The following is a 12,297-nucleotide window of genomic DNA, read 5'->3' on the forward strand; positions in this document are numbered from 1 at the left end:
CGCTGACCTCTTCAGTGATGTCTGAATGGCATTTACAAGGATTTCCTTCCTTCCTCCCTCCATCCCTCCCTCCCTCCCTTCTCCCGACCCCTTGGGCAGGGGCCACTGGTAGGCCATGTCCACTTTGTCTCCTGTCCTCTGCTTTCCCTTTGTTCCCAGGGTAAGCTGCTTTCCCCAGTCAGTGTCTTTTGCTCCCTTCCTCCAGTCCTGCCCTCCAGAAATTCAGGAACAGCTTCCGTCTTTCACACTTTAAATATTTTTCTCCCAAATAACTGCTATTTACCAAGCTGTTGTGTCAAGAGCAAGGAAGATTGGCTTCATACATTGATTAATTGCTCATATGGGACAGAACGAGCTTTCCCTCAACTTTTCTCCATTCCCTGCCTCCACGTGCAGTTGGCTTCTCCTTCTCTCTTTCTTTTTCCTTCTGCACAAGAAACTCCCTTTGTTTTGTCCCCTGGAGGCTGATTAAGGTGAGATACAAAACAACAGCAAAAGGCCTGTGTTGTCAAAGGGAATTGTTGCAAGGAAGGAAGAAGAAACTAGAGTAAGGTTTTTTGTAGGGGGAAGGGTGGAGGTTTTCCTGGGGTCCTTGCAGATGGCCCACCTTCCTCTTAGCCAAGTGAAATGAAACTAAACAGAGCTTGAGCAGGTTGCTCAGACTATTTAAGGACAGAAGGTCACTATTGGAATGGACAGGTTTGCTTTGTTGTGGGCACATAGGACTTGCAGAGAACCAGTTGCCAGTGTTTCCCCTTTGTGACCATTTGGCCAGTAGGGAGTGCCTCACCCCCCACCCCCCTCTGCTTTGCACCTAAACACAAAAACCTTCTTCCTCTGTAAAAGAAAAAAAAAAAGGGAGGGGGATAAAACCAGTGTTATCTGGTGCTTATCAGGATGGCAGTGTGCCAACCCAAATTCTGTCTGCTGTGGCCCTTTTGCCCAGTCTTGATTTCCTGTTGCCAAGCAAGGTTGCCAAGAGCTGGAAGGCAGGGAAAGGCAATGGTCCCCTCCAAGTGATTGGGAAGAGTGTCCCATGTAGTTTAATCCTGTGTAAACCTGCTGTTTCTGCAGCAAGACTCCCTGGCTAAAAATGAAAGTTCCTGTTTACACCATACCTTATGACTGCAACAGGAAGAAGCCAGGACAAAGTGGAATGGTAAGACCCAGCAAGACCATCAATCAGTGGAGGGACAATTTGCTTAAGGAGACTTAACTTTATGGATGTGATGATTGGTCTGGTAGGATTCATCTGGCCACTTCTGTCCAACACATTTCATGATCAATGTATCTTTACTGGTGTGTAGACCATGCGACAGGACTTTGCCTTGGAAATGAGCTGTATGTACAATGAGCTGTCACCCCTCTTTCAATATCCTAGCAATGCAGAAGGCAACAATACCTGAAGTAGGGAAGTCAAATGAATCTTTATTGAGACTGCCCAACAGCAGAAAATCTCTACAATAATAAAAAGTTGCACAAGCAAAGGATCAGCCGTCAATATTATGCCAGTCAGTAGGAGAAATTGTGGTTCATTGGACAATAGTGATGATCAGAGCAGAAGAGACCCTTATGGGAAGTGATTCAGTGGTGGTTGTAATCCACCACTGAGAGTTGAGAGTAAGTAATTGGCCCCTGGTATAGCCTTTGTTTTCCCAGCTTCTAATTCCAGCAGATGTCATAGATTATGTCCCCAGTAACAATGTGTCTGCTCTCTAGTAAATTGCAAACCATCATTTTTCATTTTTTTGAAGCTGCACACCTCTTTGAGTATTAGTTAGCAGTCCTTGGTCTCAGCAGAAACACATGGCCCGTGAACATCTGCCCCCGAAAGTGGATATATTTCAGGGGGCAGTAGCAAAATCATAGGATCCAGGTCTAAATCACAGCACAACCTCTTTCAAGATAACCGGCTCTTTGCATAAAGAGGCATTAACTGTTTCTCACCCATCCAGCTACACCTTCCTGCTCACCTTGATCAGATGAAATGAGCAAGACTCTAGGGAACAAGGACCTTCCCAACTGCATTATTCATCCTTAAAAGTAGGACACCAGTGATAGTAGTGGCATATTTTACAGCAGCTTGTTTTTAGCACTAGTTGGCAGCAGTCAGCATGAAAAAACTATTCTGCGTATTGTAGCATTAGGTATGACTGATTCTGTTCACAGAAAATAATAAGGCAGACTGCTTCCCCTGCCTGTGGGAGAGGCTGTAATTACTAGGAAGCTATAACACATAGAAGGATTAGTGTTATACCCAACATTAAGAAGCCTGGATCTGGCTATCATGGTTTGAAGGTCTGGTTTATAAGAAGAGAACATGCTAGCAGACCATGTTCAGATGCAACGTTAAGGCTGTGTTCCACATAACATACCACATCACATTTTACTGAATAAACCATTAGTGGCTGGATTCACACAGCATACCAAACCATAAACCTAGGTTTACAGAACATGCTGGCTGGCTGTACACAATATGCCAAAACATAAACAAAGAAAATACATTTTGATTTGATGAACTGTGTGAATCAGCTTAAGTTCCAGAGTCCCAGGAAAGCCAAATAAAAGCGATTAAGTCGTCATCACGTGAAAGGTGAAAGGTCCCCTGTGCAAGCATTGAGTCATGACAGACCCCTTGAGGAGCCACCGCTTTCACAAGGTTTTCTTGGCAGACTATAGTGGGGTGGTTTGCCATTGCCTCCCCCAGTCATCATCATCATCATAGGCAGCCTTGATTTGCAAACTTGCTTAATACCAGTAAGTCAGAGGCCACTAATGTATTGTCTTTCCATTTTTTTGGAAACATAACCATAATGTTAAATTTAGAAATTTTTAGAAAATAAAGATGGGGGGGAGAAATTCTAAAAAAATGCAAAGGATTAGCAAGCAAAAATAGGAGAGAGAAGTTGAGAAGTGAAAAAGATCCAGTCTAGAACAAAACACAACTACTTCTTTTCTTGAAAATGAAGAAGACTAAGACGGCTCAGTGATAAAAAACATGCTTTGTGTATAGAAGATTGTGGGATTGATCTGTAGTATCTCTGTTAAAAAGGACCCCAGATGGTAACAGAAAACTAACTTCCTGAGGGTGTGTAAAGTTGGTGCCATTTATAACAAATAATGCTCAACTTAATACTCAGCTGCAGTGGCTCATCTCAGAATAATTGTGAAGAAAACATTTAATTGTGTGGATGTTTTATGTGGAGAGCAGTGATAATTGTCACTAATGTACCCAGGATATAAAATGTAGGAATTCACTTTAAAGCAGTTTCAAATGTTAGGTTGGGATACGCTGGCAGAGGTAATCTGGACATTTTATACTTCAGGCACTTCAGCATTTTTTCTAAAGTAACATTATGATTTTAAAAAAAGAAAAAAAGATTATGTAAGTAGTGCTCTTCTCGGAGCCATTGCATTTCCTCTACTGAGGAATCGTTTTTGTTCTTTCTGAGAATAAAGCTGTGGCGTATCCACTATTCAGAGGCACTCAACCATACAGAAATTGTTTCTGTCCTGATGTAATTTTGTTCTCTGTTTTTGCTGACCCCAGGCATGGTTTGGATGTTTTATTGTATGAAACTTTCCCTTTGTGGAAAAATAGCTTACAGGTTTAAGTCTTTCAGTTTAATTTCAAAGATAAAATGGTAGTTATTCCTAGGTAAAAGGTAGAACTTTATTACCACTGTGGGACGAGCAAACCGATGGGCTGGCCGGGTTGTGGCTGACAGTGCTCTGAGCATGCGGCAGAATGAAGTGCCAGAGCTCTGAGATGGTAGATGACCCCTTTCATCTACGAGGGAAATGCCTCATTATTAAATTATTTTCCTCTATGAAACCCTTCTTCCCCATTGGCGCCATAGACTAGGGTCCTCTCTGATGTGCCAACTTTTTGACTTTTGCCAAAGTTTATCTTCTCCCTGCTGTCTAGACTGGCAGAGTCTCTTCTGCTACCTCAGAACTCTTATCACCCTGTCCAGCCACGTGTGTAAATTAGTGCTCAAATAATAACACATGAGAGCTGCTTTGAATGCCTGAAATATGACAGAAGGGTTGCAGAACTCGCATGCTATAACACGTACACACATACGTGTACACACATACATATACTGTACACACACTCATGCATACACACACACACATGCATACACACACACATACACACACACACACACATGCATGCTACATGAAAATACTCTTGTAAGTATATGCAGAAGAATATGTTAACTGCCTTCCATACCTACGCATACCTAGGTTTATTTTTAGTCACTAGTTGCTTGGACATGAAGCAACCTGGAAGAAATAAAATAAGTTTATTAGACATCCCCTGCCTGATCTCCTGGAAGCTTTTTTTTTTTTTAACCTGTGGTGATGTAACACCCACAGAGTAAACAGAAGTAGGCAGTAATTGTCGTTATGAAGTATAATTAGCTGCTGAGCTAGTCTTCTCTGGGATGATATTAATATGCACCATGAGTTTTTTCTTACCTTTTGTGAAACTGATATGCCAAATTCTACAAATTAGTTTTGATATATAGGTATTGATAGATGCATATCCAAGGATACGATGTCAATTCCTTAAAACCATTTTCAATAAAAGAATGGCCAAACTGTAATTCTGAGTCCTCTTCCAGAACTGTGCAAATACTCTGAACGGTGAAGTTCTTCCTAAGGCAAGGGAACTCAGTGGTCATACCTTGAAAATCTGTAGATGAGCTCTAGTTGGAGGGCAGAGGATTAATCAACTTAGGAGGAAAAAAAACAGGCTGTATTTGGATCATTTCTGCTTCTGTTGCAGAAAATCACAGAAGCCCTCATGCCATGCAGTATGTATACTTCCTGCCTGATTCAGATCTGCTTGAACATATCCAGTGAATGGGAGCCCACTCCTTCTCTCAGCAGTTGGTTCCACAGCCAAACAGCTATTACGCTTAGGAAGTTTTTTGTAATATTCAGTTGAAGTTCAGCCTGCCTGTCATTATTCTATGACCTGCACCCTGGAACAAAATACCTTTTATTCTTTCAAGTATTTGAAGGAACATGCCCAATTTCTTCCATCTTTCTTCATAGGCCTAACTTGTCCCCTGATCATACTTGTTGTTCTTTCATGAACTTTTCCATTTTCTTTTGAATCCTTCTTAAAAATGTATTCAGAATTGGATATAGTATTCAAGGTTGAGTTTGACCAATGCAGAATAAAATAGAATTATTACTTCCTGGGATTTGGAAATTATACTTTTGTGGATGCAGCTTAAAAGAGCTTTTGCTTTCCCTACGTAACATCACGCTACTGGCTCATATTCAAAGAGAGTACATTAGGATTTAACAATACTATCAGTTCATTCAGTATGCTGGGATGCAGTTCATCTAGTATGCAAGATGAACTCATTCAAATAAATAGGTAGTTCTTGATCGTGTTTCTGTCCATCTCAAATTTAATATTACCCCTTTGCCCTACTTTTTACTATTTCCTGGAAGAATGTGTATTTTTTGCTGCAAAAGATTGAGTTGAGTAGTTCCTACTTTTCTTTGTTACCTGTTAGCATTATGCTGTCTCCAATGAGAAGCTGATATACTGTTTCTTTTGTTTTCCTTTTGTTTTGAACACATTCAAAGAAGCCCCTTTGGTTTTTGTTAGCATCCTTCACTAACTTTAGTTCATTCCATTTCTGCCTTCCTGCCACCGGCTGTACAGCCCTAGACTATTTCTCTGTACTCTTTCTTCATAATGTGACCTTCTTTTAGTATCCTACATGTGTCTTTTTTTGTTGAAATATATCAGATGCTATTAATCCACAGAACATAGCCCCCAGAGCTGAAATAATCAACTTTTTCACAATTAAAAAAAATTAGGAAAGCTGTTTTGTATTGTAGGGTCCCAACGTCTGAAGTACCTTTACTTCCCAATATAGACACTTCAGACAACATGTATTTAACATCAACAACAGTTTATTTGATCAAAAAAACGGCTGGGTGCTCAATACAGGCTTCACGTGGGAAACCGCATGACACACACACGGTGGAGGTATTGGGAGCTTTTATACGTGCCTGAGACATGACACATGTCCCCTGAGGGGTGGCATGGTCCAATCACAAAGCTATCCTCAGGTCTTTGCCCCCGCTCAACAGCAAATTGCTTGTCTCCTCTGTCCCCAGTGCAAGCATATTACAAAATCAAGATAGCAATAGTTAGACCGGCTCTTCATTCCACCCTTTTACTTTTTCCGGACATGCTTGTCCGGTTATGAGAGAGCTACAGATCTACAAGAACCCTGTTGTCACAACATCCGCTGGACATCTTTGGGTATCCTTTTGGGATCTCTTGGAGGTAGAGCCCTGACGAGCATAAGCTTGCCCCTCCTGGATATGGCCGCCTTGGGGTCCGAGGGCATAGTAGCAAATTGCATACCTTGGACCACATGGGTGATTAGGCGCATAAAACAAGGGATTATGCAAGGGAGAAAAAGAAGCCCTGCCGCTGCGCAGAGGAGGATGAACGCAACCTTTTTCCACCAGGCCCTGTTGAGAATGCTGCCCCACCAATCAGGCCATTTGGTGACCCATGTTTGGACCGGCACGTGGGCCAGCTTCCTGATGTTATCTGCTATATTGGTTACGGCTTTCCCATTATCGTCTATCTCCAGACAACAATTGGAAAGATTGAGCCTGCCACATACTCCCCCTTCTTCTGCTAGGAGGTAGTCCAGGGCTATATGATTCTGATAGATTGCGGTGCGCATCTGGGTGCTTTGTTGGGCCAGCAGTATCAGTGCTTCGGCTGTTTGGTGATGATTTCTAAAACTGCCTGGAGCCGAATGATACGATTCAACATATATATAGGAGTCTGGTACCCATAAGTTATCTCGTGCTGGTCCCAAGTGGCTGGTCCATAATAATGAATGATACATTCTGGCGGCCAGTCGTCCTTTCCTCAGACCTGCCTTCCTCCCGCCGTTAAATCAGTGCTAATGGGGGCAGAACGTTTAGCTCGCCTAAGGTCGTCAAAGATTGGGACTCCTAACTCATCTCCTTTGTTCCGAGGAAGGAGAAAGAAGTTAGGCCTTAGAGCCCCTAAATAGCAGGACCCTCCCCATTCCTTAGGTAACTGCTCTAAGGCCTCCTTCCCACAAATCCAGTAAAACCCCGGGGGAACATTCCAAGGTATCAACGAGTTCCAGGGGGATGCCCAGAGGTAGCTAATTGGGGAGTTGGCAAAGGGTGTGGTCTCATTGGCCAATTCTGGCACCCAAGTGGCATTCTGGGACTGGGTCTCGGTGACGAGAGTGAATTTACAGGAACTCAATCCCACGTGGACCCTCCCGTCCCACTGGATGCAGTGCAGGCCTTCAATCCCTGGATCAACTTGCCATTGTTGTGGTCCTGCAAGAGGCCTCTGGGCCAAGGTGAGGTTAAGGTCATCAGGGTCTACCGGGATGGGGTGCCACGACCACTGTCTTCCATTGGTTAAACCTCCACAGATCCAACAGGATGTAAGGTTTAGGGCTTGGATTATGCGCTGGGCCAAATCTATATACAAGTTCTTCTCAGGGGGTGGTAAAGGGATTTCTTCTAGCAATTCCCTCCAAGGCTGGGGCGGAGGGGATCTCTGGGTTGGTGAGGGGCCAGGTTTAGCTCTGCCCTTTTGGACAACTTTTTCCCTCTGTATATCCCTGAGCACCTGCTGTCCAGCCCCCCACTGCCCTCCCACGGTCTTACACGCCCAATAAGGGTGTTGGTTACCCAAAATGGGTTTAGGACACTGGACTCCATGAATGCTCCCTGTACTGGTCTTCAATTGCACCTGATAGTATTGTTTGCCACTAACAATACATTCCTCCAATATGGAGTAGCAAGGGGATTGGATCAGGGTATGATATTCGAAAGTAAGATAGATTTGCCTCCCTATACGTTGAGTCCTATAGCACTTACTGCACTCCAAGTTGTTCCAGGGTATTTGGAGGAAGATCCCTAAGATGGGTTACCATCCCACGGGTTTCAAGTTTTTGAACATCCCAGTGCCAATAAAGGCAGAAGGGTCCCAGAAACTGCGGTAGTCCCTTCGCCCAAACTACAAGTCTAAGGAGTCTGACCTCAGAAAAACACGTAGAAACATGCAACACACCACAACCTCTATCCCTTCCTCATATGTAAAGATGCTCAAGCCCCACCCAACTGAGTTAAGTACACTACTGAGGCCCTTTAAAGAGTTCTTCTAGGGTCGAGTGAGTATCAGGATGTCTGCGTCGTATTTTAAGTTTGAGCGGACTCAGCGAAGAATACTGCCATTCCTCAGTTGGTGGTTCAACCTTCTTAAGCCTGGAGCAATATACCCACGAGTGTGGGGAGGGCTAGAAAAATCAATAAGAGACTCTCCGGATGTATGGGGTTCTACCACGGCAGGAGAGGGTAAAGGGTCCTGAGGGAGGGGAGCAGCGGGCTGATGATATGGTGGAGGAAATTCCCTTTCCTCCTCATCCGTGGGGTCCAAACGGACCCTCGAGGGACAAGTAAGCGCCGTTTTATCCACCCTTTCCCTAAGGTTACACTTATGCTGTAGATCCTTTCGTTCAATTAAATTTGAAAAGAACTCCAGATAGTCCTGTTCCTCCGTTTTCCCTTGGGTTGCCAAAAAGACCTCCATATCATGTATAATTTCTTCCAATAGGTTCCTGCCAGGCGGCCATTTTCGGCGGCCTGTCCCTAGGAAGTAGTGTGGCCAAACATGGCTGCACAAGAACTTCAAACTGTCGGGCTTCAAATTTGTTTTGTACGCCAATTGGGGATATAGTTCTTTAAAATGTTTTAATACACACGATAGGGGGGTGTTTTCCTCGCCCACCAGTTTCCCGGGCTTTCCACAAGTCTTTTTCCTCAAACTTGAAGCTTCATTACCCATCTTCCTCTGTTAGGTCCTTATTTTTCCACCCTTGGGAAGTTTCTCGGGCCTTTCTGTCAGCTCGAGGCATGGGCCCGTCGGCCTGTTCAACCACCGCCCCCTCCCTTTTCTATCTTGGAGAAATATAAAATATAAATGCCTTACCTGTGCTGAGTATCCTGGTTCCCCAATGCGTTTTCTGCCCCCCCCCCCCAAATACATGTTGTTTTGGCATTCGGGTTCGGAATCCACAAGGTCTGCCGCCCGTCTCTATTCAACGAGGTGGCCAAACAATTGGTCCGGGGCGCGCCGCCACGTTGCTTACCGAGGGCGGTTTTCCCCGGGATCCACAGACGAAGGCAAACCGACCTTAAGGGTCAGTTTCACAGCCCAAAGGAATTTGCCTTTGAGCCCCACGTTGGGCGCCAGAAATGTAGGGTCCCAACGTCTGAAGTACCTTTACTTCCCAATATGGACACTTCAGAAAACACATATTTAACATCAACAACAGTTTATTTGATCAAAAAAACGGCTGGGTGCTCAATACAGGCTTCATGTGGGAAACCGCATGACACACACACGGTGGAGGTATTGGGAGCTTTTATACGTGCCTGAGACATGACGCATGTCCGCTGAGGGGTGGCAGGGTCCAATCACAAAGCTACCTTCAGGTTTTTGCCCCGGCTCAATAGCAATTTTGCTTGTCTCCTCTGTCCCCAGTGCAAGCGTATTACAAAAGCGAGATAGCAATAGTTAGACCGGCTCTTCAGTATCTGTCAAAGAAAGCATTATATTTTTTTCTCTGATCATACAGTCCATTATGCAAAAAATGGCTACCTTCATACAAGTCTCTGGGCCTGAACTGGCAAGGCAGAAAAGGCCTGTGCCTCAGGAATGGCAAGTAGACATACCTAAGGCTATTAGTAGTCATATGAAAAGCTTAGCTGATAGCTGAATTAGAAATGTAATTTGATTTCTAAAAGTCTACAATTTAATTTGAATTCACAAGAACTGAAACTACGATCTATTTTAGATTAGTGTTAATTATACTTAACCATTAGTCAGTGTTAACTTGTAAAAATTTACAGCTTCAAATTGCTTAGAAGTTGCTTCAGTGTTCCCTCACTGCAGCTACCTATGTGATTCAGAAGAAACAATAATATAAACAACAATGATGTTCTTTTCTTGCTGCAATGTTAACTTGCCTGTTAGTTTGTCAGTCACATTACAACATTGTGGAAGAGTGTTTTGACAATTATAAATTGAGGATTCCCTCTGCTGTGTTTTAGGTGGTTATTTACCTGCAGGTAAGAGAAATATATTTGGCCATGCCAATGTCTGCTTGAAATGTGGAAGAGAACTTGTCATGGGTGAAGCTTAAGATGTCTGTATACAATTCTTACATTTGCAGTTTTAATTCTGTGGTAGGAGATAATTTAACACTTCATTGAAAGAGGATTTTGTAGCTTTTTCTTGGATTCTGCAGGGTTGTATCAACATAGCATACTTAATTTGATCATTGGTCCACCTAGCTGTTTCTGAGCTTTCCTTTTCTACAGCTGACAACTGACCTTTCCTTAGGACAGCTCTTGTCTGCTTCAAGTATTGCAATTGTCCCATTTAATTTTAGATGCCTGCAGTAGCTGAATAATCAAGCCATAGGGTTTGATTATCAGATGATGAAGTCAGAAAACAAGGCTATGGAAGAGCCTCAAACTAAGGCCAAGCTAGTTGCTATCAATTTAGTCATTATTTTTTTAAAAGAAATGTAATATAGGTTGAGGAAGATTTACTGCCTGTCTTCATTAACATCAATCGCTCAATCAGTGTTTCTTAGGTGTTTCTCTTCTCTCATCTGCTATAGGTGAGCGTCCCTTTCACTGTAACCAGTGTGGAGCTTCCTTCACCCAAAAGGGGAACCTACTGAGGCACATCAAATTACACTCTGGAGAAAAACCATTCAAATGTCCCTTCTGTAGCTATGCCTGCCGGAGGAGGGATGCCCTCACAGGACACCTCAGGACACACTCTGGTGAGTCTCTTGCATTTTTACTTTTAGCGCTGCTGCCAGACTAAGGCCAACACTGCACAGCAGTGTCCTTTCAAACACTGCAAGTGTAGAGCTCTTGTGTCAGTCCATCTGGATCAATAAGGTCTCCGTGGGTTGACTGTGCAGGCTCTGGGGCAACGTCATTCCTAGCTTCATGCTCTGAACGTATTTCTAGGCACAGATACCAGAGACTGAATCTTGTCAAGGTGTGTGCTCTAACACTGAGCTAGGTGTCTTTCCCCCATTAAAACTGTCTACTACCCAAAAAGAAATGGTTATCTCTTATTTTCTAATTACAGTGCCCCAGTGCTATTGATGAAATTGGATCAAAACTGAATTGGGAATTAAATATTCTGCACAATTCAGAGTATCACCTGGAAAGCCATGATAGCTTTCCCCAAATTCTATGAATTATGTGCCCTATTAATGAGGATATATTTGTGTTTTATTCTTTTTATATTTGCATTTTCATAATGTAGTTATATTTTAATAACTTAATTATAAGAAATAAATCAGAATTAGGACAATAACCTTTTAGGGCAAGACAATCTAAAAGGTCACAAAAGAGTAAGCTTGTTTCCCATTTCCCCAGAACTCTGTATAATGTAACTTTGTAAACCAAGGTAATTTCCACCCCTCCATCATTCCTACCTGCCAATTTCTCAAATAGCATTTGGGGTGGAAACCAATCCACAATTTATACATTTTGTTTTTATTTTTTGCAAAATTTCCCATCTGGGGTGCTTTCAGATGTATGAAACAAAAATGTGCGATTATCAGTCTTTTTCTGCTTAAAGGTTTTTTTTTCATAGAAAAGAAAAAGAATAGTTCTGAGAAACATGGAAGTGTTACAAACTGATGATATTGTTGTCTGAAGCCTTTGTAAAATTCAGTGAATAAATTAGAGTGGGTGTATGATAAGTGTCTCTCTGGAAGCACCTCCAGTACTATGTGAAGAAGTTGGAATGAATTCTGCTTTCTCTGACTATGGAAAATACTATCCTGTTCTGATGATACTCTGCCTTTGAATTTTTTCCTTCAATTCAAGATATTCTCAATTAATTTTACCCTATGTGCAGAGAATTCTGTAAGAGTTACCAGATCTAGGGAGCTACTTTTTGCGCTATTAGATTATAAAGTTCAGTTAACAATTCTGAAATCAGCTTGCTTCACTCTTATAGTGAGTTGATTCATACTGTTACTCATACTATTTCTTTAGTTGTTTATTTTTTGATAGATTAAACATATAAAACTGCTTATATCAACAGACATATTTCAAGTTAGTATTTTGTTTGCCTTTTAGCTTTCAAGCTAACACTCTGCAAGTAAAGTTGGGAAGTTCTAAGAAACTTGTAACTGATGTTAGTTTCAACAA

The 12,297-nt window shown here is 42.5% G+C and overlaps 1 protein-coding gene across 2 annotated transcripts in view; it reads left to right on the plus strand.

Annotated features, from left to right (window-relative positions):
• The window catches only part of IKZF2 (IKAROS family zinc finger 2), a 119,954-nt gene that overhangs the window by 68,540 nt on the left and 39,117 nt on the right, over window positions 1–12,297 (plus strand). For both annotated transcript variants that reach the window (XM_063317913.1, XM_063317914.1), the window contains exon 5: window positions 10,737–10,904. In XM_063317913.1, the coding sequence (XP_063173983.1) occupies window positions 10,737–10,904 (168 nt within the window). The remainder of the gene's footprint in view (window positions 1–10,736; window positions 10,905–12,297) is intronic.

This window comes from Candoia aspera, chromosome 1 (genome assembly GCF_035149785.1).
Source record: "Candoia aspera isolate rCanAsp1 chromosome 1, rCanAsp1.hap2, whole genome shotgun sequence".
NCBI classification, from domain to species: domain Eukaryota; kingdom Metazoa; phylum Chordata; class Lepidosauria; order Squamata; family Boidae; genus Candoia; species Candoia aspera.